This window comes from Mobula hypostoma, chromosome 3 (genome assembly GCF_963921235.1).
Source record: "Mobula hypostoma chromosome 3, sMobHyp1.1, whole genome shotgun sequence".
NCBI lineage: Eukaryota > Metazoa > Chordata > Chondrichthyes > Myliobatiformes > Myliobatidae > Mobula > Mobula hypostoma.
Genome location: NC_086099.1, coordinates 224,366,246 through 224,393,069, shown reverse-complemented (window position 1 = coordinate 224,393,069; position 26,824 = coordinate 224,366,246). Strand labels below are relative to the sequence as shown.

Sequence of the window (26,824 nt, the reverse complement as noted above, 5' to 3'; positions counted from 1 at the left end):
AACAAAGGGAATCCCAGCTATTTTCTCAATTCATTTTTGTTCTTTGAGTTGTCCCAAGTAAGCAGCTGCCACTGATTAATTGATGGCCCAATTAACAGGATCCACTGTATATGGTATCAAGGGTCAACTTTATTCACCACATACTTTTACGTGTATTAGGAATTTGTTGTGTTGGTCTGGGCACAACATTCAACAATAATAAAGAATAGTATAAATTAAATTTAGAGGTTAACATATGGATATGGGGTAATTTGTCCCCATAATTACATAAATAGCATCTATTTACAATGTAAACAGCATTGTAGAAAGTTTTTAAAGTGTATACAGTTCAGTGACGAGTGATAGAGGGGGTGGGTGTTTACTAGGAAATATTTAATCAAGGTTTATGAGTACTTTGATAATAAAATAGCTTGATTGGACTAAATTCACCCATGTGCTGGTGTGCCTTCCGGTTTACAATGAAAGGGATTTCCCCATTTCCCAAAAAGATCAATCGCTTACCAGTTCCTGGTTCACCAAAGGTTTTTTTGTTGAGGGAGTTTCTTGGTTTTTACGCCCCAATTGTTGTTTTTTTGTTGTGTGAAATAGCCTGCAATGAGGTTGGACTGGAATGTGCTTGGTGTAACTGAGCTGCCATTCTCTAAAACTAATCTCACAATGTGGGCTATTTTTAAATCAATGAGGATGAGAGCCAGTATTCAGTCCAGTCTGAATCTTTGAATCTCCTACTGCCTGTGTTTGACTGGTCTCCCTCTCCCTCTCTGCTGCCAGAGGAAGATGCAGCAGTCTTGAGTCTTGGGCAAGGATTGATTAGCGCGGTTTGAAGATTGGACTCATTTTTAGAGGATTCTGTAGTTCATGGTATCTGCGTTTCTGGTTTCTCCTTTTTTTAAAAAAAAAATTGCTATTTTGCGTGATTTTGATTGGCCTGTAGTCAACGAAGGATATGCACAGCGCTAAATTAAACTCAACTAAACCAAACATTCGGAGACTGTTTCAAGGACAGTGTGGGTTAATGTTTTTTATTCTGCGTCTTAGAATTGAACCTGGGTCAATGTCGCTGTAATAGCATTAAACTAACCACCCCACTACCATGGTACCTCCTTATCTCCGTTCTAAAGGGATGTCCTTCTATTCTGAAGCTGTGCTTTCTGGTCCTAGACTCCCCCACTATCCAGTCTATCTCGGCCTTTCAATATTCGTTATGATTTTGCATTTTATCTTTTACCTGCACTGCACTCTTTTGGTAGGTTTTACACACTATTCTGCCTTGATATTGTTTTCCAATCTATATGGGCCTTTCAATATTATTGTGTTCTTTAGCTGCATTATGCTCTCCATCTTCAACAGGCAGTATTGGGATTTCAAGTGGCAGCAAAGAGAGCCTTTTGACTAACCTGTCACCACCCTTAGTGTCACAGGAAGCCAAGATGGGGGAGCAACGTTCGAGTGATGATTGGGTGTTGGAGGTGTGTGGCATCGAAAACACACCCGACGACGTTCTCACCTTGTACTTCGAGTCCAAGCGACGCTCAGGGGGAGGAGCCATTTCACACATCAATCGGGAAGGAGACCGCGCTGTGATCACCTTCGAGGACCCGGCAGGTGAAATGCCGAGGAGAGGAGTTCAGGAGGCGGAGATGTGGAACGGGGTTGTTGGATAGTAGGCAAAAATGGTGTACGCATGGGAGAAGTGAGATCAGAGTAACAAGTCAAGCTGTGGTCAAATATCGGTTCTTGTTGGATGTGGGAACAGACTTCAGGGACTGACTCACAAACACAAGGGACTCTGCAAATGCTGGAAATCTTGAGCTGGAGGAACTCGGCAGGCAGAATCGCCTTAAAATTATGCTCCCTGGTATTAGTCATTTCCAACCTGGGAGGAAAAAGTGCTGGTTCTCTGTTCTATGTTTCCCCAGGCAGAAACGGCTAATATGAGGGGGCAAAATTTTAAGGAGATTGGAAGGGCTTGCTTTGGCGCCAACATAGTAAGTTGAGGGCATTACCTATTAATGTACATCTTTAGAATGTGGCAGGAAACTGGAGCATGGGATGAACATACAAACATTGAGATTATTATCGTATACATAAGTACACGGATGCACATCACATCTTCACAGGCATATAGCATCAGGTAAGCAGCATTTGCAACCAAAGCATACAATACATACAATTTTTACAAGAAAGAACATGAGGGCAGAGCTGTAGTATAATAGTTACTGTAAAACTTCACAATGCCAGCAATCAGAAGAACAGAGCTCAATTTCTGCTGCTGTCTGTAATGAGTTAGTATGTTATCTCCACGTGCTCGGGCTTCTTACGGCTTTGCAAAAAGATGTATCATTAGAGTTAGTAAGTTGTGGGCATGCTACGTTGGTGCTGGAAGCGTGGTGACAGTTGCATGCTGCCCTTGGCGCGTTTGACGCAAGTGAGGCATTTCACTATGTTTCCCTGTAGCTCTGATAAATAAAGGGGATCTTAAATCCAAGTCCATTTGAATGCAAAGCGGTCATAGTGCTGCTAAGCTGTAGTGATTAGGGTTGTGCTGGATGGTTCATGGGTAGTTGTAGGGGATTACGAGGTTAATGTAGGCAAATGGGTTCAGTGAAGGTGGATATTGCAGTCAGCATGGATGAGCTGGGCTGAAAGGACTTGTTTATGTGTTGTACAATCCTGATTCTCCATTCCATCCTGAGGTGTCCCCTCTTCTTACTGGTTACAGATGCTCAGCAAGTTTTGTCGAAGCCAGAGCACACATTCCAAGACTTCAGGTTCATTGTGAAGAAAGCTCCGCCACCCGATCCGAGAGCCATCCTGATACGCAACCTCGGCACGGAGGTTTCAGAGGACATCCTGTCGCTCTTCGTGGACTATATCACAGGGATAGACAGTGATCAGTTCACAATGCACTTCAGCCCAGACAGGACACAAGTGCTTGTTCACTTCCAGGAAGCATTGTGTACAGAGGGTAAGTGTATCAATAAGAGTGGACTCCGGTAACACTGAACGCCTGCCTTTAAACCCCAGGTTCAATTCCCATAAGACCAGACATTGAATTTGAATTCTGTTCTTAACAAAAAACCCCTGGAAAATTGGAGTCATCATGTACTTGCGGAACTGTTTTCCTGTCAAGGCCCATCAACCCGCATCTGGATCATAGCTCCCCATATGCCTCCCATCTCCTGAATACTTTGTCATCCCTACGGAGCCAAACAGCTTTCATCACATCAGAATCATTCCAGTACATCGGTGCATTGAGGAGGGACATGGAATTGGTATTGGAATTGCTTTATTATTGTCACATGTACGAAGATTCAATGAAAAGCTTGTCTTACACATTGTTCATACAGAAAAGATCATTACACAGTGCGTTAAGGTAGAACAAGGTAAAACAATAATGCAGAATGAAGTGTAACACTTACTGAGAAAGTGCAGTTCAGGCAGACAATAAGGTGCAAGGTCATAATGAGGTAGATGTGAGGCAAGATGCATCTTATCATACAATAGGTCCATTCAAAAGCCTTGTAACAGCAGGACCGAAGGTGTCCTTGAGCCCTTGTATGTGCTTTTCAGGCCTTTATATCTTCTGCCTGATGGAAGAGGGAAGAGAAGAGAAATTGTCTGGGTTGGAGGGATCTTTGATTATGTTGGCTGTTTTACTGAAGCAGCGCAAAATGTAGTCAGGTATCACTGAGGCATGGCTGGTTCCTGTGACACACTGAGCTCCGTCCATAACTTGCTGCGTTTTCTTGTGGTCTTGGGCAGAGCAGTTGCCATGATGCATCTGGACAGACGAGGTAATCTGCAGATGCTGGAAATCCAAGCAACACACACAAGATGCTAGAGGAACTTAGCAGGCCAGGCAGCAACTATGGAAAAGAGTACAGTCGATATTTCAGGCCGAGACCTGGAGAGAAAAAGATGAGCAGATTTAAATCTGCTCCTCATCTTTTTCCTGCGGCCCTGCTGAAGTGTCTCGGCCTGAAACGTCAAATGCATCTGGATGTCTTGTTTTCTATGTTGTGCAAGTAAAAATAAATAAATAAATAAATAAAATAATTGGTGAGATTCAATGAGGAAATGCCAAATTTCTTCCTCCGCCTGAGGAGGTAGAGGCTCGGGCACTTTCTTGGCCATAGCGTCTATGTTGCTAGACCAGAGCAAGCTATTGGTGATGTTCACACCTAATCTGAAGTAAGCTGATGATGATAACAGTGATTGCAGTGATGTTGAAATGATTTAGCTGTGACACACGTCCGTCACTCTGGGACATTCCCCCTTCACCCAGTCTTGGTCATGTGTGATTTGAGTCCCGGTTACTAAGTGCTCCTGAACTTACCCAGCAAGCTCCTCAGTCACATCTGGTAAACGTGTCACCATTGATGTGGTCAGAGGGCTTGGTTCCGCACCGTGTGACTGCATGACGAGGGGTCAGTGGTGAATGTCGGGGGGGGGGCGGTGTTCTCAGACTTCTGTACCTCTTCATTGACACTGGCAACGAGAAGAAGGTGTGTTGTGGGAGGTGCCGGTTCTTGATGATGGATGCTGCCTTCTTGAGATACCACCTTAGAGATGTCCTCGATGGTTGGGGGGGGGGGAGGCTCGTGCCCATGATGGAGCTGGCTAATCTTTATAGGTTAATGGAAGAAGGGGGTTTAGAGGGGGTCTGAGGAAGGATTTTTTCACCCAGAGGGTGATTGGAATCTGGAACACACAGGAGGTGGAGGCAGAGAGCCTCATACAAGAAGTAACTAAATGAGAATGGGCAGAGAAGCTTATGGACACATGGAACGCTAGAGGGACTCGGCAAGTCAGGCAGCATCTACGGAGGGAAATAAACAGTCTACATTTTGGGCTGAGACCCTTCATCGGGTTATGGACTAGATCAGCGGTCCCCAACCACAGGGCCGCAAAGCATGCGCTACCGGGCCACGAGGAAACAGTATGATTTGGCGATATGAGTCAGCTGCACCTTTCCTCATTCCCTGTCATGCCCACTGTTGAACTTGAACGCATGCGAGGTCATTACCCACACGTCATCCATGTCAGTGCGGGAAGGAGATCAACTCCTTGAGCTTGCAAATGATGATGGGCTGAAAAGTGTGTTTGACATAACATCTCTGCTGGCATTCTGGATCAAAGTCAAGGCTGAATATCCTGAGATAGCCACGAAAGCACTGAAAACGTTGCTTCCATTTCCAACATATCTCTGCAACGAATGCAACGAAAAGTAAATTGCGGAATAGACTGGACATCTGGAACCCCCTTCGAGTATCGCTGTCTCCCATCACCCCTCGATAGGATTGTGTTGTTGCAGGGAAACAAGCCCAGGGCTCCCACTGATTCAGTGATATTGATGTGTTGCAATTATTTTATATGTTCATACGGGGAAAGTATGTGCTGTGTGTTTAATATCCAAACGTTACTTATAATTGACTTATAAGTGATTTATATAACCATATAACAATTACAGCACGGAAACAGGCGATCTCGGCCCTTCTAGTCTGTGCCGAACTCTTACCCTCACCTAGTCCCACCGACCTGCACTCAGCCCATAACCCTCCATTCCTTTCCTGTCCATATAGCTGTCCAATTTTTCTTTAGATGATAATATCGAAACTGCCTCTACCACTTCTGCTGGAAGTTCGTTCAACACTTACTTCAAGCTCCCCTGGTAATTGACTTATCACTATATTCATGCGAGGAAAATATGCGCTGTGTGTTTAATATTAAATTCGTTAGATAAACCCTTTTAGAAACAAAATTGAGTGTATTAGCCACTTATCACCTATATTCCGGTCATGATTAACACCCCCCTCCCCCCCCGAACAGAATCACTAAAAACGATTTGTAGAAAAAAACGTACACGCATGCGCACTGGTGCCCGCACCAGGCTTTATGATCATTGTGGTCTCATGAGGTGAACACAACGTATTTGACTGCTACTCTTGTCCGTTGGCAATCCACCCCCCCCCCACCCCCGGGGTCTGCCGGTCCGCAAGAATATTGTCAATAATAAACCGGTCCGCAATGCAAAAAAGGTTGGGGACCCCTGGACTAGATGGTAGTAAATGTGATTAGTATAAGTGGGTATTTGATGGTCACCATAGTCATGTTGGACTGTATGGCCTATTCCTATGCTGTAGGAATCAATATGACATGGGGAGCTTTGGAACATGTGTCAACCCCTTATGCTAGATTTGGAACATGTATGCCTGTGTCACAGGTACTGCTATGTTTATGGTACCACACCCATACTTCACATAAACACAGTGGGTACTTCATCGTGTACCTCCTGTATCTTAACAAAGTAGCCACTGAGTTTATGTTCCTGGTCTGCTGCTGCAGCCCATCCAGTTCAAGGTTCGATATGTTGTACATTCAGAGATGTTCTTCTGCACACCATTGTAGTTACGTGTGGTTATTTGAGTTACTGTCACCTTCCTGTCAGCTTGAACCACTCTACCCATTCTCCTCTGACCTCTCTCATTAACAGGGCCTTTCCGCCCACAAAACTGCCACTCATTGGAAGATTTTTGTCTTTTTGCACCATTCTCTATAAACCCTAGAGACTGTTGTGTGTGAAAATCCCAGGAGATCGGCAGTTTCTGAGATAGTCAAGCCGGCCTGTCTGGTACCAACAATCATTCCAAGGTCAAAGTCACTTAGATCACATCCTTTTCCCATTCTGATGTTGGGTCTGACCAACAACTGAAACTCGTGACCATGTCTGCATGTTTTTATGCTTTGTGTTGCTGCCACATGATTGGCTGATTAGACATTTGCACTGACGAGCAGGAGTACCTAGTAGAGTAGCCACTGAGTCTATTTTCAAACGACTGCACTACATGCCATTGGAAAACTTTCAACCAACTTTTAAATGTTTCAGCGTTTGAAGAAGCGAAGAGAAAAACTAGCACCAAACATCTGCAAGGTGCCCTGGTACAAATGGATCGGCTTCCCCATACAGACCGCATCCTGGTGGAAAATCTTGGCCCTGCCGATGATGAGGAGCTCGTGCGCCTGTACTTTGAGAGCCGGCGGAGCAGCGGGGGGACTGTGCTCAACGTCACCATGATTGCAGGAGGAAAAGCCATCGTTGAATTCCAGGATTGGGAAGGTGGGTATTATAGAACTTGGAACATAGAACAGTGCAGTCCAGCCCTTCGGCCCATAATGTTGGTGCTGAACCTTCAACCTACTCCAAGATCAATTTAACCCTTCCCTCTCACATTGCCCTCCATTATTCTTTCATCCATGTGTCTATCTGAAAGTCCCTTTAATCCCTGATGTATCTGCCTCTAAGACCACCCCTGGCAGTACATTCCGTATACCACTTTTCCTGCTTCTGATGTCCCTCCCAACACCTTAACATTATGTCCCCTTGTACTAACCATTTCCACCCTGGGGAAGAAGGTCTCTGACTGTCCACTCTCTCTATGCCTCTTATCATTTTGTACACCTCTATCAAGTTGCCTCTTAATCCTTCACTCCAAAGAGAAAAGCCCTGACTCGCTCAACCTATCTTCATAAGACATGCTGTCTGTTCCCAGGCAGCATCCTGGTAAATCTCCTCTGCATCCTCTCTAAAGTAATGTGTAAGGAATTTTAAATGACTTTCACTTCTGGGCTGGGTCCTTCACCTTGCACTGAATGCTGTTGTGTGCTTGTAAGTATTCACTGAGTCCACTGACAACACGCTGGAGGAACTCAGCAGGTCGGGCAGCATCCGTGGAAATGATGAGTTGACGTTTTGGGCCGGTACCCTTCGTCAGGACTGTAGAGGGAAGGGGCAGAGGCCCTATAAAGAAGGTGGGGGGAGGCTGGTAGGTTTCAGGTGAGAAACCAGTAAGGGGGAAGATAAAGGGGTGTGGGAACGGAGGCAGGGAGGTGATAGGCAGGAAAGGTGAAGAAAGAATAGGGGAAAACACAGTGAGTAGTAGAAGGAGGCGGAACCACGAGGGAGGTGGTAGGCAGCTGGGGGAGGGGGCAGAGTGACATAGGGATAGGGGAAGGGGAGGGATTTACCGGAAGTTGGAGAATTCTATGTTCATACCAAGGGGCTAGAGGCTACCTAGACGGTATATGAGGTGTTGCTCCTCCAACCTGAGTTTAGCCTCATCATGGCAGTAGAGGAGGCCATGTATGGACATATCTGAATGGGAGTGGGAAGCAGAGTTGAAATGGGTGGCTACTGGGAGATCCTGTCTGTTTTGGCGGACGGAGCGGAGGTGCTCGACGAAGCGGTCCCCCAATCTGTGTTGGGTTTCACCAATGTAGAGGAGGTCGCACCGGGAGCACCGGGTGCAATAGATGACCCCAACAGACTCATAAGTGAAGTGTTGCCTCACTTGGAAGTACTGTTTGGGGCCCTGAATGGTGGCAAGAGAGGAGGTGTGGTGACAGGTGTAGCACTTGCGCTTACAGGGATAAGTGCCAGGTGGGAGATCCGTGGGGAGGGACGTGTGGACCAGGGAGTCGCGGAGGGACCGATCCCTGCGGAAAGGGGAGAGGGGTGGAGAGGGAAAGATGTGCTTAGTTGTGGGGTCCTGTTGAAGGTGGTGGAAGTTGCGGAGGATAATGTGCTGGATCCGGAGGCTAGTGGGGTGGTAGGTGAGGACAAGGGGAACTCTGTCCCTGTTGTGGTGGCGGGAGGATGGGGTGAGAGCCGAAGTGCGGGAAATGGAGGAGATGCGGGTGAGGGCATCATTGATGATAGCAGAAGGGAAACCACGATCCTTAAAGAAAGAGGGCATTTGAGATGTCCTGGAACGGAAAGCCTCATCCTCGGAGCAGATGCGGCATGGAGACGGAGGAACTGGGAACAGGGAATGGCATTTTTGCATGTGGCGGGGTGGGAAGAGGTATAGTCGAGATAGTTATGAGAGTCAGTGGGCTTGTAGAAGATGTCAGTGGACAGTCTGTCTCCAGAGATGGAGACCGAGAGATCGAGAAAGGGGAGAGAAGTGTCTGAGATAGACCAAGTGAATTTGAGGACAAATTTCCATGGATGCTGCCCGACTTGCTGAGTTCCTCCAGCGTGTTGTGAGTGTTGCTTTGACCCCAGCATCTGCAGATTATTTTGTGTTTACGATTCACTGAGTCCTTTGCCTGTCTTGCAGTTGTGGACAGAGTTCTGCAGAAGGAGCATGTGCTTCAACAACAGAAGCTGATCGTACGCCCTTATTACAGCTTCCTCCACTCCCTCAACGCTGTCCAGCAGAGTGACAAAAGCGGGGAGAACGTTGGACCCGCAGCGTCGGCCGCTGGACATTCGGGCACGATAAATGTCCCCGACGCTCTGAAAATGAAAGCCCTGCATTCGGGTAGGTTGCTGCAAGATCTGACGAAGGACTACCAGGACCTGTCCATAGAGGCAGACAACAATAATCTCATCCGTGTAAGCGGAACGGACTCTCAGCAGGTCCAGGAAGTGAAGAGCCGGATTCTGGAATTCCTCAACAATGTGGCACAAGTGGATGTCCACATCAACCAGGACCTGTCGGAATTCCTTTCCCAGACCAACATTCAGGATTATTTCCAGGACTTGCTGGCTGCAAAGGAACCTTGGACTTGTTTCTGTGTCTGCGACCGTACGCTGTCGGTGGCTGGCCCGTCAGTCCCGGCTGCCCGTGAGGCTGCTTGTCTGATCGAGCAGCAAGTGTCCCAGTTCAGCATCTCAGTCAAGGACCAGCAGCTCCACGTGCTGACCTCTCCAGAGTGGGAGAGTCTGCTGTCGTCGCTGAAGTACTGTAGTACCCGGCTGACTGATGCTGGCGACCAAGTCTGGTTTGTATCCGTTGCCCGCTTCAGAGCGGAGAATGAGAAACGGGTGGAGAAACTGCTGAACGAGGCAGTACTTCAGGAATCGGTGATAGCAATGGAGCCTGGCAAGCTGAGATACCTGCAGGATTACAACCACGACCTGCTCACTGGAGACGGGCAGGTCGCCATCTTCCCACTGGAAGGTGACGTCACTGGACTACGGGTAGGCTTTCATCCAGCTGATCAACTTTCCTTGTATTTCTTTTTTGAGGTTACAGTTGTCTTAATGAATTTGTTCCTCCTTTAGATCCGCCCCTTGTCTGTTTCCCGTCCCATTACGCTTGTGTACCATCATTTCTTAATTATGTAGAAATGCAGTGCCTTCCGGCCCAATGACCAGTGGCACTCAGCTACCCATCTATTTAACCCTTGCCTGTGCAGGAAACAATTTACACTGATGAATTAACCAGCTAACTCTTACGTCATTGCACTGTGGGAGGAAACTGGAGCACCCGGGAGGAAACCCCCACCCACACAGGAATAACGTACAAACTTCCTACCAACAGCGCTGGAGTTGAACTTCGAACTCTGGAATGCCTTGAACTGTAATAGCATTGAGCCAACGGCTGTGCTACCATTGTGCCCTTTTGTTCTTGTCTCTCCCGGCTCCCACCTGGTCTCACGCCTTCCTGTCCTCCTCCCCTGCATCCTGAGACCTTTCATCTTCCACCATTTCCGGTTCTGGGAAATCTCCAGAACACTGTGGTCGTCAGAGATGGAGCAATGCTCTCCACCTGAAAATTGTCAGCCCTAACACCACTGGAAAGCAGGGAGACCATGACCACACAAGGGAACCCCTCCCACCCCAAGCACCATGGCAACATAAGGAAGCCCTCCCACCCTTAATGGTATGACAACTCGGGGTGACCCCTCTCGCCCTGAGGGCCATGGCAATGCGGGGTGACCCCTCTCACCTCGAGCACCATGGCAACCCAGGGTGACCCCTCTTGCCCGAGTACTGGTTGCACCTTCCCCCGTGGCAGATCCTCCCCATAACTTACGTTAAGCAACAGTGTCTCACAAATAATACTAGTACTCTGCATACAAGGAAGAGACTTGAGCCTTCTCTGACCTGCACATCTCAGATTGCTGTTTCAGCCTGAAAAGCTGATTTCTGACTCTGCTGATGTCCCTAACCCTGTAACCTGCACCGGATCTACAAAGCTCACTGTGCCTCCATTTACACAGGAGGTTCTGCAGATGCTGACAGCTAGCAGTTGACCTAGAAACGTAGAAAACCTACAGCACAATACAGGCCCTTCGGCCCACAAAGTTGTACCAAACATGTCCCTACCTTAGAAATTATTAGGCTTACCTATAACCCTCTATTTTTCTAAGCTCCATGTACCTATCTAAATGTCTCTTAAAAGGCCCTATCGTATCCGCCTCCACCACCGTTGCCAGCAGCCCATTCCAAGCGCTCACCATTCTCTGAGTAAAACACTTACCCCTGACATCTCCTCTGTACCTACTCCCCGGCATTTTAAACCTGTGTCCTCTTGTAGCAACCATTTCAGCCCTGGGAAAAAGCCTCTGACTATCCACATGATCAAAGCCTCTCATCATCTTATACACCTCTGTCAGGTCACCTCTCATCCTCCGTCGCTCCAAGGAGAAAAGGCCAAGTTCACTCAACCTATTCTCATAAGGCATGCTCCCCAATCCAGGCAACATCCTTGTAAATCTCCTCTGCACCCTTTCTATGGTTTCCACATCCTTCCTCTAGTGAGGAGACCAAAACTGAGCACAGTACTCCAAGTGGGGTCTGACCAGGGTCCTATATAGCTGCAACATTACCTCTCGGCTCCTAAATTCAGTTCCACGATTGATGAAGGCCAATACACCGTACGCTTTCTTAACCACAGAGTCAACCTGTGCAACTGCTTTGAGCGTCCTATGGACTCGGATCCCAAGATCCCTCTGATCCTCCACACTGCCAAGAGTCTTACCATTAATACTATATTCTGCCATCATATTTGACCTACCAAAATGAACCAGCTCGCACTTATCTGGGTTGAACTCCACCTGCCACTTCTCAGCCCAGTTTTGCATCCTATCAATGTCCCGCTGTAACTTCTGACAGCCCTCCACACTATCCTCAACACCTCCAACCTTTGTGTCATCAGCAAACTTAATAACCCATCTCTCCACTTCCTCATCCAGGTCATTTATAAAAATCACGAAGAGTAAGGGTCCCAGAACAGATCCCTGAGGCACACCACTGGTCACTTACCTCCATGCAGAATATGACCCATCTACAACCACTCTTTGCCTTCTGTGGGCAAGCTAGTTCTGGATCCACAAAGCAATGTCCCCTTGGATCCCATGCCTGTTTACTTTCTCAATAAGCCTTGCATGGGGTACCTTATTAAATGCCTTGCTAAAATCCATATACACTACATCTACTGCTCTTCCTTCATCAACGTGTTTAGTCACATCCTCAAAAAATTCAATCAGGCTCTTAAGGCACGACCTGTCCTTGACAAAGCTATGCTGACTACTAATCATATTATACCTCTCCAAATGTTCATAAATCCTGCCTCTCAGGATCTTCTCCATCAACTTACCAACCACTGAGGTAAGACTCACTGGTCTATAATTTTTTGGGCTATCTCTACTCCCTTTCTTGAATAAAGGAACAACATCCGCAACCCTCCAATCCTCCAGAACCTCTCCCGTCCCCATTGATGATTCAAAGATCATTGCCAGAGGCTCAGCAATCTCTTCCCTTGCCTCCCACAGTAGCCTGGGGTATATCTCATTCGGTCCCAGTGACTTATTCAACTTGATGCTTTCCAAAAGCTCCAGCACATCCTCTTTCTTAATAACTACATGCTCAAGCTTTTCAGTCTGCTGAAAGTCATCACTACAATCACCAAGATCCTTTTCCACAGTGAATACTGAAGTAAAGTATTCATTAAGTCCCTCTGCTATTTCCTCCAGTTCCATAAACACTCTTACACTGTCACACTTGATAGATCCTATTCTCTCATGTCTTATCCTCTTGCTCTTCACATACTTGTAGAATGCCTTGAAGTTTTCCTTAATCCTGCCCGCCAAGGCCTTCACATGGCCCCTTCTGGCTCTCCTAATTTCCTTCTTAAGCTCCTTTCTATTAGCCTTATAATCATCTAGATCTCTAACATTACCTAGCTCTCTGAACCTTTTGTAAGCTTTTCTTCTTGACTAGATTTGTTACAACCTTTGTACACCACGGTTCCTGTACCCTACCATAACCTCCCTGTCTCATTGGAACATACCTATACAGAACTCCACACAAATATCCCATGAATATTTGCCGCATTTCTTCCGTACTTTTCCCTGAGAACATCTGTTTCCAATTTAAGCCTCCAATTTCCTGCCTGATAACCTCATAATTCCCCTTACTCCAATTAAATGCTTATCTAACTTGTCTGTTCCTATCTCTGTCCAGTGCCATTTTAAAGGAGACAGAATTACGATCATCATCTCCAAGATGCTCTTCCAATGAGAGATCTGATTCTAACCAGGTTTATTTCCCAATACCAGATCAAGTACAGCCTCTCCTCTTGTTGGCATATCTACATATTGTGTCAAGAAACATTCCTGAACACAGCTAACAAACTCCACCCCCATCTAAAGCCCTTGCTCTAGGGAGATGCCAATCTATATTTGGGAAATTAAAATCTCCCATCATGACAACTCTGTTATTATTACACCTTTCCAGAATCTGCTTCCCTATCTGCTCCTCAATATCTCTGTTACTATTGTGTGGCCTATAAAAAACACCCAGTAGAGTTATTGACCCCTTCCTGTTCCTAACCTCCACCCACAGAGACTGTAGACAATCCCTCCATGACGTCCACCTTTTCTGCAGCCGTGACACTATCTCTGATCAACGGTGCCACACCCCCACCTCTTTTGCCTCCCTCCCTGAGCCATCCAGGTCTCTGTAATGGCCACCACATCATATCTCCAAGTGCTGATTCATGGTCTAAGCTCATCCGCTTTGTTCACAATACTCCTTGTGTTAAAATAGACACATCTCAAACCTTTGGTCTGAGCGCGTCCCTCCTTTATCACCTGCCTATCCTCCCTCTCGCACTGTCTACAAGCTTTCTCTATTTGTGAGCCAACCGCCTCTTCCCCAGTTCGGTTCCCAACCCCCACCAATTCTAGTTTAAACTCTCCCCAACAGCCTTAGCAAACCTCCCCGCCAGGATATTGGTCCCCCTGGGATTCAAGTGCAACCCGTCCTTTTTGTACAGGTCACACCTGCCCCAAAAAAGGTCCCAATGATCCAGAAATCTGAATCCCTGCTCCCTGCTCCAATCCCTCAGCCACGCATTTATCTTCCACCTCATCCTTTTCCTATACTCACTGTCGCGTGGCACAGGCAGTAATCCTGAGATTACTACCTTTGCGATCCTGCTTCTCAACTTCCTTCCTAACTCCCTGCAGTCTTTTTTCAGGACATCTTCCCTTTTCCTACCTATGTCATTAGTTCCAATATGCACCACAACCTCTGGCTGTTCTCCCTCCCACCGCAGGATATCTTGGACGCGATCCAAAACACCCCGGACCCTGGCACCTGGAAGGCAAACTACCATCTGAGTTTCTTTTTTGTGTCCACAGAATCATATGTCTGACCCCCTAACTACAGAGTCCCCTATTACTAGTGCCTTCCTCTTCCCTTCCCTACCCTTCTGAGCTACAGGGCCAGACTCTGTACCAGAGGCACGGCCACTGCTGCTTCCCCCAGGTAAGCTGTCCCCCCCCCCCCACCAGTACTCAAATGGGAGTACTTATTATCAAGGGGTACAGCCACAGGGGTACTCTCTAGTATCTGACTCTTCCCCTTCCCCCTCCTGACTGTGACCCACCTGTCTGTTTCCTGTGGCCCCAGTGTGACCACCTGCCTGTAACTCCTTTTTATCACCTCCTCACTCTCCCTGTCCAAGTGAAGGTCATCGAGCTGCATCTCCAGTTCCCTAACTATGTCCCTCAGGAGCTGCAGCTTGACACACCTGATGCAGATATGACCGTCCGGGAGGCTGGGAGACTCCAGGAGCTCCCACATCTGACACCGAGTACAGAAAACTGGCCTCACACTCATACTACCTGCTTTCCGCAATTAACACAGTTAAACCTACCTCGCCTCGTTCTGTTACAGCCTAAGCCTGTTGAGCCAAAACCCCACCACTCTGCTGCCTCTCACTCCGCTGCCTGTTAGATACGGCGGTCTTTTTAAACCTTTCGCACGCTACTGGCTGTTGTCACGCGCCTGCGCAGTCTCGCCTCTCTTTTACCCCGAGTAGTAAAAAAACTTCCTTCGCTGCGAAAAATTAGCTGTTCACTCGCAGCCTTCTTGCTTCAAATCTACTGAGTTCCTCCAGAATTTTCTGTGCGTCCTTGTTCCCCCAATTCTGGCCTTTTGCACTTCCCCTAAATCTTTGAATTCCAGATGCCAAGCCCTGGAAAAACTCCATTATAGTTCCTTCAGATGCACTGAAGCCAGTCGTTAGTGCCTACATTAACAATACCTGTTTTTGTGCGCTTGAGATATTTTACTACATCAGTGTAATCCATAATTTGTTTATCCCGAGGTTTAGGAGAGAATTTGCCCTGTACAGATCATGCCAGTGGTGAATTGAACGAGTTCCTCTCCCTCCCTTTGACAGGTGACCGGTCAGGCCAGCGCCTGTCAGATAATGGACGAGCTCCTCCGCAGCATCATCTCTACCATTTGCTCCAGAACTGTCACCCTGCAGGAACCCGGTGTCTCTCGCTTCCTACTAGAGAGGATGGGAGCCGACATCTTGAAGCAGCTGGAGGGGAAGTATCAGTGTACGATCGGGCTGGAAAGAGCTTGCTGGATAAAGCCACAGTCGGAGGTAGAGTATTTTAGAGAAACAGTACTGTAACAGGCACTTTCGACCCTAAGAGCCCGCTCCACTCAACTAACCTACTAGAGTCATAGAGCATTACAGCACAGGAACAGGCTTTTTGGCCCATCTAGTCCATGCTGAACTGTTACCCGCCTAGTTCTATCGACCTACACCCAGATCATAGCTCCCCATACCCTTCCATCCAAACTTCTCTTAAACGTTATAATCAAACCCACATCCACCACTTTCTGTTGGCAACTCATTCCACACGTGTACTACCCTCTGAGTGAAGAAGTTCCCCTTGAAATATTCCACCTTTCACCTCTGACCTCGGTTCTAGTCTCACCCAACCATTCAGACAGATGGGATTAAGCAGAACACCAGGCCAGCACAGTATAGATGGGCCCACGGGCCAGTTTTTGTGCTGTGATACTCTTGACTATCCAGTCTCTCCTTTAAATGGAGTTGAGAGGGATAATAAATCAGCCATGATGGAATGGTAGCGCTTATTTGATAGTCTAATTCTGTTCCTATGTCCTATGGTCTAACTTAAGCTGTATAGTCCCGACCGTGAGAGTCTGCACTAGTGCTGGACATTGAGCTCCTCAGCACCTGTGCTGGGACTGAGTGAACTACGTTGGCCTAGTCCCAACCCTTTCACCTCACTGTCTCTAACCCTGAATCTGCCTTTCTCCACCAGCATCCTCTGGAAACCCAACAGAACCAGGGAACACCGAGGTTCGAGAGAAATGCTCCCATTTCTACAGAATTTGCAGTGTTCCAACAACAGTCAGCGAATGAGAACCTCCCGGACCTCGGTGAGCACAAAGTTACTCATATGAGATGCTCAGATTTTATCAATGACCATGAAGCAATAATCCAGCACGTACTTATGATCTTATGGTTTTGGGACAATAAACGATGGTGCTAATAATTGCAGAGAAAGAGTCACAAAACTAATTGCTTTGCCCATGTTTTACAGATGAGATCCGAAGTTTGCTTGCATCAATCAAAGACACTGATCAGAAAAGAAGTGAAGATGCAACCACTTTGAATTCGCAAAGAACAGCAGATGTCGGTGAAAATGTTTTGGATGATGAGGATATCTACACTGACCAGATTTCTAACTTGCCTCCTGATCTAGATAATGGCATGGAGGAAGCTGGCATTGACAATGGCAACAGAAAATCCCAGGATGGAGATGACAACAATAATGGCGCTTGCGGCTTTGGTCCTGGGGTGGTGGATGCCGATGATGATGCTCAGTTGTACCTCGCGCTGCAGTATTCCATGGACAGCAGGTTACAGCGGACCAAGGAAGAGGAGGATCTTCAGAGGGTCCTAGAGCTCTCAAAGATCGACGAAAGAGACCTGGAACGTGCAATTCATGCATCCAAAATTGAGTCCACTGAAGCTGGGCTCGAAGAGGCCATCAAAATGTCTATGGCCGATGCCCTACGAGCTTCCAATTCTGCCCACTTAACAATCTACGGCAGCGTTGACATGGATTTCAACCAGCTGGTGGACGAACTGGGGAGGAAAATCCGATCTTTTATGTGTGAACAGTCGGTCCAGCACTCCTGCCTTCAGAACCTGCCCGGGGACTACAAGAGCTACCTGGAGTATCTTCAGCGCAAGCATGCTGTCTCCATCGTTGGGCAAGGGAGTGAAGTCACAGTCCGCGGATTTGTGGACTATGTCGTGCCCGCCAAGGAGAACGTTACTCAACTTGTGCAGTGGATGGTCCAAGATGAGGTGGCCGGAGCGGAAGAAGCTTCCTTAGCCAAATCAGTCCAGTGGGTAAGGCATAGCTGGCAAGGTGTTGCTACTCCTTACACGTTGAAAGCCAATGCATTCATTGAGAAAGCCTTCCAGTGCAAGCAGAAGAAGATTGATGTGATATTTGACAACCAGCCATTCACCATTGACTTCGAACAAATGACAGAATACAGTGTTGGGGCAACAGAGTCCCTTAAAATTGAGAGGAAATCTCTGACCAGTCCTTCTGGTAATTATGATTTCTGTGTCTCTCTAAATCAGAGTTTTGACTTCCTCTCCATAGATAACTGCCTGACCTGCTGAGTTGCTCCAGTATTTTGTGTGTGTGGCTCTGGATTTCCAGTATCTGCAATCTCTTGTGTACAGATCCATAATTCCTTGAAAGCGGTGTCACAGGTAGATGGGATCATAGATAGATCTTTTGGCACAATGGCCTTCATAAGTCAGAGTTTTTGGTACTCTGTTGGGATGTTACGCTGAAATTGTAAAGATATTGCTTATTTACTTGAGTCCAGGCACCCATAGGCTGCTGGCAGTAGCTTGCCAGGGTCCTCAGTCCTGAGCCTGTCTTTCAAATTGTCCCCATCTTCTGAGATCCTTCCTGTCCCAGGGATGAGATCTTCGGAGCTTCTGCTGGTATGTCTGTAGCTCTGGGTTTTCACAGGATGGGTTTGCTAGCCCCATGCCCAACCCTCCTCCTTTCACAGCCGGGCTTGAAGGGCATGGTGGGGTTGTACAAGATGTTAGTGAGGCCACATTTGGATTATTCTGTGTAGTTCTGGTCACCTACCGACAGGAAAGATATCAAATCAGATTGGAAAAACTTCCACCTACTTTCACCTTTCATGCCGTGTTAGAGAATTCTGGATAAACTCAACTAGTCGACCAATATCTATACAGAGGGGACTAGCTGATGTTGCTGGAAAAGTCATTTTTGTAGGCTTGCAAATTGCTTTCTCTCGAGTGCTTGTCCATCTCTCTCAAGAACCTGGATGGCACCACCATCGTTGCTCTCTGAGAGACATAGTTTACCCACCTTTTCCCCCTATCACCTCCTAGCTTCTTACTTCATACCCCACCTCACCTTCCTTCCCCTCCCCACCACCTTATTCTGGCTTCTTCTCCCTTCCTGGCCAGTCCTGATGAAGGGCCTTGGCCCAAAACGTCGACTGTTTACTCACTTCTGTAGATGCTGCCTGACCTGCTGAACTCCTCCAGCATTCTGTGTTGTGTTACCCTCCTACCTTGTCTTGCATCTCTTGGCCAACACTTCAAATCAGTGGCCTCTGGTTTGGAAACGGGTTGTTTCCATTAACAAATCGCTCAAGGACTAGGCTTCAGAGTAAATTTATTATCAAAGTACATATGTCACTGAGATCCTTTTTCTTTTGGGCGTTCAGAGTAAATACAAGAAACACAATAGAATCAGTGAAGGACTGTACCCAACAGGACAGACAACAAACTGTCCAAATACAACAAGAAAGAAAGAATAATAATAAATAAGCAATAAATATTCAGAACAGAAGATGAAGAGCCCTTGAAAGTGAGTCGATAGGTTGAGGTCGTGATTGTAGACATGCTTCAAGTTTCCCTTGGTCACCTTGTTCTGGCTTCCTCCAATGAGTCTCTGGTTCAATTATTTCATCCCTGGAGCTATTTCAGTAATTTATTTTTCACTGCCTTTGCATCCGAAAGAGTAGTGTTTAGAATTGGTTGCAATACAGAATTGTTTTTTGGGTTTCTTTTGGCTTACTATTGTCACAGGTACCAAGATTCAGTGAAAAGCTTGCTTGTCCATACAGATGAAATCATTACACAGTGCATTGCGGTAGAACAAAGTGAAACAGTGACAAAACTGAATAAAGTGTAAAAGCTTCCAAAAAAGTGCTCTGTTGGTAAATAATAAAGTACAAGATCATAATGAGGTAGATTGTGAGGCCAAGAGTCCATCTTATCATACAAGAGGTCCGTTCAGGAGTTTGATAACAGCGGGGTAGAAGCTGTCTTTGAGCCTGGTGGTACTTGCTTTCAGGCTTTTGTATCTTCTGCCCAGTGGGAGTGGGGAGAACTGAGATAGGGTGCTGAAGATACTTTTTGGCATGCTGGACTTCATTGGTCAGGGCACTTGAGTGTGGAAGTTGGGATGTTATGTTGCAGTTGAATAAGACATTAGTGAGGCTGCATTAATGTGTTCAGTTTTAATCCCTAAATTGTACTTATTTAGAGATACAGCATGTTAACCGGCTCCTCCAGCCCAATGAGACAGCACCGCCCATTTATACCCATTGTGACCAATTAACCTACTAATCTGTACATCTTTGGAATGTGTGAGGAAACCGGAGCACCCAGAGGAGACCCATGCATTCGTGGGGAGAACGTACAAATTCCTTACAGACAGTAGCTGAAATTGAAGCCAGATTGCTGGCACTGTGGTGGTGTTATGCTAACCTCTATACTACCATGCTGCCTGTTATTAGGAAAGGTGCTATTAAGGGCGGCAAGGTGGAGATACATCTCTACCAAAGGAGGTGTAAGGCACTTCTTCCCTCCACTAGCCTGCAGGCCACCCTTGGGCAAGGTGTAGCACCTGCTTAGCTGCTTCCACCCCCCCCCCAACCCAGTCAGGGTCACGTGAAGCCATGGGAGAAAGTGATGGATGGTCGAGTGAGCAGCTGGTGCAGATCTCAAGTTCTGGTTATGCAACCACTGATGCCAGGCAGAGAATCTCTGAAGAGTGTTGATAATGGATGGGGTCACCCATCTTGCCCAGAAGACAGCAATGGCAAACCAATGACAATGGTAGAAAAATTTGCCCAAGAATAATCATAGTCATCAGACCATAATTGCCCACGTCATACAACACAGTACATCATTATGTTATTAAGCTGGGAAGAATATGGAGGAGATTTACATGGGCATTGCCAGGATTTGAGGGACTGAGCTGTGGAGAGAAGTTGAACTGGGTGGGATGTTACTCATTAGAGTAGGAGAATAAGGGAAAATCCTTACAGTATTGTAGAAAATCATGAGAAGCATAGATAAGGTGAATGTGCAGGGTTGGGGAATGAAAAACTAAAGAGCATAGCTTTAAGGAGAAAGGGGAGAGATTTAATAATGACACGAGGCAACTTTTCCACCCAGGATGTGGTCAGTAGATGGAATGAGCTGCCAGAGGAAGTGGAAGAGGCAAATATATTAACAGCATTTCAAAGGTACAGGGAGCTGAATAGGAAAGGTTTAGAATGGGTTCCTCGCCTGGGGTCCATGGACCCCTCGGTTAATGATAGTGGTTCATGGCATAGAAAAGGTTGGGAACCCCGGGTTTAGAGGGATATGGGTTAAATGGGACTAATTAGGTGGAATCTTAGTCAGCATGGACCAGTGGGTGAAAGGACCTGTTTCTGTGCTGTTTCACTGTATGCCTGAAGTAGTGGCCTAACCAGTATTTTATCAAGATTAAACACAACCTCTTTGGAATGATGAGATATGGACCATCTGGAGGCAGATAGGATAAATTTAAATTGATATCATGGTTGGCACAGATATCATGGACCAAGGTGCCAGAAGTAGAATCAAGATTCGAGTTTCTTTAATAATATTTCTGGTACTCAAGTATAAAGGGAACAAAATAATTGTTACTGTGGATCCAATGCAGCATGATAAAGAAACACAGAATAAGATAAAGAACGTAATAATAGTAAAACACACAATAAATATAAATACATAAAGTACATTAATTGTATGTCCATAAAGTGACGCTAGACACGGGTGTGTCTGTACATAAGGTGACTGACAGGAAATGAGGAAAGGTTTTTGGGGGGATGGGTGAATGGGTGGAGGTGTTGATCAGCTTGGGGAAAGTTACTGGTTTTGAGTCTGATAGTTGAAGAACACTGTAGCTTAGAAACAGGCCCTTCGGCTCATCTAGTGTCTGCCGACCTTGTTTCTGCCTAGTCCCATTTACGTTCATCCAGACCAAAATCCTCCAAACCCCTCCCATCCCTGTCCGTATCCAAACTTCCTTTGATTGAACTTCCATCCACCACTCTTCTGCTGCTTTGTGTTGTATGTCTTGTTAACAGCTTTGCCTGAGGGACAGAGGTTGTGGTGGGTATGGAGACATTTGATGTCACGATCTTAGACTCGTGCATTTGTTTACTGAAACACCAATGTCATTTTCCCCACAGGTGTAGACTCGTTGCCACTGGCCACTGGATACGTCGAACTGGTCCAGTTGAATGAATCCGCCGAGGAATACACCAAAATTATGCCCCACTTCTTCAAAACCCTGAAGGACCTGCACGACAAGATCAAAATTATAAAGGTCAGATGAAGTTCCCTGTTAGAACACACTTGGAGTAGCGTGTTCAGTTCTGGTCACCTCATTATGGGAAGGATGTGGAAGCTTTAGGGAGAGTGCAGAGGATATTTGCCAGAGTGCTGCCTGAATTAGAGAGCATGTCACGTGAGGAAAGTTTGAGTGAGCTAGGGTTAAGAGTGGTTAAAAGATTGGGTCAATATCGTGGGCCAAAGGGCCTGTACTGTTCTGTAGTGCTCTGTGAGTCTGCCGCCAGTGAAGAACAGGCGTAGGACAAATATTGACTTTACTATATGGAAGTGGAGTGGTTAGTGTAACGCTCCACAGTGCCAGCAACCCAGATTCAGTTCTCGCCACTGTAAGCGGTTTGTTCATACTTCCTGTGACCATGTGGGTTTCCTCCGGGTGATCTCACGTTCCAAAGATGAACAGGCTAGGGTTAGCACGTTGTGAGCATACTATGTTGTTACGGTGACCTGTGGGCTGTGTCCGGCACATCCTCAAATTGTGTTGGCCTCTGAAGCAATTGACATATTTCACTGTACATGTGACAAAGCTAATTTTTATCTTTTAAAAAAAATTTTCACTTCTAGGATGTGGGCTTGAATCTGCCCACGACTCATAGGGATCTGATTAAAACCTATTGAATATTGAAAGTCCTAAATAGAGTGGATGTGGAGAGGATGCTTCCTATAGTGGGGGAGCGTAGGGTAACATAATGGTTGACAAATGACACACATTGTTCATACGTAATTCACACTGTCCTACATAATTCACAAATGCAGTCATTGAGTTGTGCTCATTTTAAGAGACGCTTCTGATGTAATGATGTCAGTGAAAGGCGATGGCTCTTTGTTCGTAATGGAAGTTAAAGGCTGTGGCTTTCATTAAGCACATAAAACGACTCTTGCGTGTTTATTTACAAAATCCTACAGGAGTCTAGGACCAGAGGGCCCTGCCTCAGAGTACAAGGGTGTCCCTTTAGAACAGCAATGAGGAGGAATTTCTTTAGCCAAGAGGGTAGTGAATCTGTAGAATTCTTTGCCACACGAGGCTGTGGAGGCCAAGTCATTGGGTGTATTGAAAGTGGAGGTTGATAAGCTCTTGATTAGCAAGGGTGTTGAAAGTTACAGGGAGAAGGCAGGAGAATGGTGTTCAGAGGGAAAATAAATCAGCCATGATGAAATGTTGGAGCAGACTGAGTGGGCCAAATGTCCCAATTCTGCTCCTATGTCTTATGGTTACATGGTCTTATATAAAACTTTAGTCATACAGCATTTGGAGCATTGTGTGAAGTTCTAGCCTCCCCGTTATAGGAAGGACGTGGGGAGGGTTCAGAAGAGGTTCACTAGGATGCTTCCTGGTTTACAGGGCATGAGCTATAAAGAAAGATTGGACAAACTTGGGTTGTTTTTCCTAGAGCGTTAGAGGCCGAGTGGAGACTTAATGAAGGTTTTTAAAATTTCATTGACGTGGGTAAAAAGTTAGAATCTGTTCCTCAGGAATCAGAATCAGGTTTAATATCATTGGCATACATCGTGAAATTTGTTGTTTTGCGGCAGCAGTACATTGCAATACAAAATATTTTTTTAAAAGCTGTAAGTTATAATAAGTAGTGCAAAAAGAGCAAAAAAATAGTGAGGAAGTGTACATGGGTGCATTATCCATTAAGAATTCTGATGGTGGATGAGATGAAACTGTTCCCGAGACATTGAGTGTGCTCCTGTACCACCTCCTTGATGGTAGCAATGAGAAGAGGGCATGTCCTGGGTGATGGGGACCCTTAATGATGGATGCTGCCTTGGGGCGTCGCTTTTTGAAGATGTCCTTGATGCTGGGGAGGTTAGCACCCATGATGGTGCTGGCTGTGTTTACAACCCTCTGCAGCTGGAACCTGAAACAGGAAACAAACTGCTCGAGGAACCCAGGGTCAGGCAGCATCTCTGGAGGCAGAGGGAGTGTCAGTATTTCGAGTTGAAACCCTACATAGCGACTGAGAGTGTAGAGAGGGAGATGGTCAGTAGAAAGAGGACAGGAGAGCAGACCCGAAGCCTCTCGATACACAGGATGGACCTAACCGCTGATTCGGAAAAGGCAAAAGGTGGAGGTGTGTGTTTCACGATAAACATTGTGGTGCCCCGATGTAGTGGTTTTGGAGAAATCGTGATCCCCCGACCTTGACCACCTAATGATCAAATACTGTCCATTCTACTCACTGAGGGAGTTCTCGTCCATGATCCTGACTGCAATTTACATGCCACCAGTGGCCAACTATAATCAAGAGCTTGAGATACTACGTGATGTCAGTCACCAAAGAAGAAACAGTCCAATCTGATGCATTTCATATCATAGTCAGAGATTCAATCAGGCTTGTTTCAAGGAATCCCTGTCCAATTACCATCAGCATATAACCTGTAGCACCAGAGGTTCCACTGTACTAAACCGCTGTTATACGAAGGTAAGGAATGCCTGCTTTTCCAGTGCAGACCACATTTTGGGAAATCTGATCACTTGGCTGACCATCTACTTGCATGCAGGCAGAGGCTAAAGAGCAAGACTCCAGAGATTAGCACAACAAAGAGATGGTCGAGGGGGGCAGAGGAGCCGCTACAGGATTGCTTCAAGTTGGTGGACTGTGTCATGTTCAAGGACTCATCTGTGGATCTGAATGAATACATCATGGTTGTCATGGACTTTATCAGAACAGTTGTAGACTAGTGTGACCCCACAAAATCATCCAGAGTCTTCTCCAACTAGAAGTCCTGGATGAACCATGAGATCTGTAATCTGCTGAGGGCCAGATCAGAGGTATTCAAGTCTGGTGACCAAGAAAGTTCCAAGAGGTCCAGGTACGATCTCCAGAAAGCCATCTCATGGATGAAGTGGCAATTCCAGACTAAACCTCAATTAATTAAGTCAGTTGTGGCAGGGACAGAAAGTTACCACCTCTTATAAAGTAAAGTCAAATGACAGGTAACAACAGGGGTTTGCTTCCAGATGAGCTCAATGCCTTCTGTGCTCGCTTTGACTGTCAAAACATGGAAGAACCATCATGAACTCCCACAGCCATCGATTTCAGTCTCTGAGGCTGACGTGTAAGTAGCCTTCAGGGGAGTGAACCCACAAAAAACATCAGCCCAGACGGGGTACCTGGCCAAGTACTAAAGACTTGTGCTGATCAATTGGCTGGAATGTTCACTGAGATCTTTAACCTTTCGCTTCAGCAGTCTGAGGTACCCACCTGCTTCAAACAGGCTTCAATTATACCAATGCCTAAGAAGAACATTGTAACCCACCCTCTACCGTCCACTTATACCCACAGTAATGAAGTGTTTTGGAGGTTGGTGATGAAATATATCAACTCTTGGCTGTGAAGCGATTTGGATCAGCTCGAATTTGCCTACCGGCACAACAGGTCCACAACAGATGCCATTTCATTGGCTCTTCACTCAACTCTGGAACCTGTGGACAGCAAAGATGCCTACATCAGGATGATCTCTATCGACTACAGCTCAGCATTCAATACCATCATCCCCTCAAAACAAATCAATAAGCTTCAAGACCTCAATACCTCCTTGTGCAATTGGATCCTCGATTTCCTCCCTTGCAGGTCCCAGTCAGTTCAGATAGGCAAAACATTTCTCCAATCCCCATCTGCTTGGCTGTATCACAGGCTGTGCACTTAGCCCCCTGCCCTACTCACTTTACACTTATGATCATGTGGCTAAGCACAGCTCCAATGCCACATTCAAGTTTGCTGATGACACCACCGTTGTAGGCCAAATCAAAGGTGGTGACCTATCAGCTTGCCAGAGTGTGATTGAAAATCTGTGAGTGGTGTCATTATAACAGCCTCTTACTCAATGTCAGGAAGACCAAGGAGCTGGATTTTGACTTCAGAACAGGTAAACCGGAGGTCTGTGAGCTGGTTCTCATCAAGGGATCAGAGGGGAAGAGGGTCAGCAATGTTAAATTACTCAGTGTTATCATTTCAGAGGACCTGGCCTGGGCCTGGTGCCTGAGGGTAATTACAAGGAAAGCATGGCAGTGTCCTCACTTCCTTAGGAATTTGTGAAGATTCGACATATCTAAAACTTTGACAAACTTCAAAGTATGACAAACATCACAACCTAGTATGGAAACACCAATGTCCTTTAATGGAAAATCCTCCAAAGAATAGTGGATACGGCCGAGTCCATCACAGGTAAAGCCCTCCCCAGCACTGAGCACATCTACATGGAGCATTGTCACAGGAGAGCAGCATCCATCATCAGGGACACCCACCACCCAGATCATGCTCTCTTCTCACTGATGCCATCAGGAAGAAGGTACAGGAGCCTCAAGGCTCACGTACCAACAGGTCCAGGAACAGTTATTACCCCTCTTCTTTTTGTATTAGCACAGTTTTGTTGTGCACACTGGTTGTCCACCCAGTTGGCGTGGTCTTTTATTGATTCTATTGTGGTTAATGGATTTATTGAGTATGCCCGCAAGAAAATGAATTTCAGGGTTGCACATGGTGACATATATGTAATTACAGCAGATGATAAATTTCCTTTAAATTTTGAGGTGGGGGTGAAGAGGGACTAATGGCTCAGTGAAACTGACATTAATGAAGTAGTACTGGAGGACTGAGTTGAAGTCCAAGAGATTAGTAAGATTTACCCTGTGCTTGTCACCCAGGTGGAAAAGGTGCATAATCCGTTGCTGTACCAACAGTACATGCTGAAGAAGACCAGCATGGAGGCCACCCAGACCAATGTTGAGCGAGTCCTGTACCATGGAACGAGCGAAGAGAGCGCCAAAGAGATCTATATGCATGGCTTTAACAGGAGCTTCTGTGGGAAGAATGGTAAGGATTAAAGAACTTGACAGAGCGAGGCCACTCCAGGGAGGGGAGGAGTGGGGATGGGGTGCTGAAGGGAATCTGGTTGTTCCTAATTTTACAGAATTTTCCTTGTGCCATGTTTGGTTTCCTGCACTGGTAACAAAGATGATCTGCTGCTGTGAACCCACCTGGTTTGCCAATGTCCTT

General features: G+C 46.4%; 1 protein-coding gene across 3 annotated transcripts in view; it reads left to right on the top strand.

Moving 5' to 3' along the window:
• The window catches only part of parp10 (poly(ADP-ribose) polymerase family member 10), a 71,085-nt gene that overhangs the window by 33,078 nt on the left and 11,183 nt on the right, over positions 1-26,824 (top strand). For all 3 annotated transcript variants that reach the window (XM_063044635.1, XM_063044633.1, XM_063044634.1), the window contains exons 2-10: positions 1,414-1,605; positions 2,723-2,968; positions 6,890-7,120; positions 9,123-9,988; positions 15,486-15,698; positions 16,393-16,510; positions 16,675-17,700; positions 21,659-21,795; positions 26,473-26,641. In XM_063044635.1, the coding sequence (XP_062900705.1) occupies positions 1,431-1,605; positions 2,723-2,968; positions 6,890-7,120; positions 9,123-9,988; positions 15,486-15,698; positions 16,393-16,510; positions 16,675-17,700; positions 21,659-21,795; positions 26,473-26,641 (3,181 nt within the window). In that variant the 5' untranslated portion in view covers positions 1,414-1,430. The remainder of the gene's footprint in view (positions 1-1,413; positions 1,606-2,722; positions 2,969-6,889; positions 7,121-9,122; positions 9,989-15,485; positions 15,699-16,392; positions 16,511-16,674; positions 17,701-21,658; positions 21,796-26,472; positions 26,642-26,824) is intronic.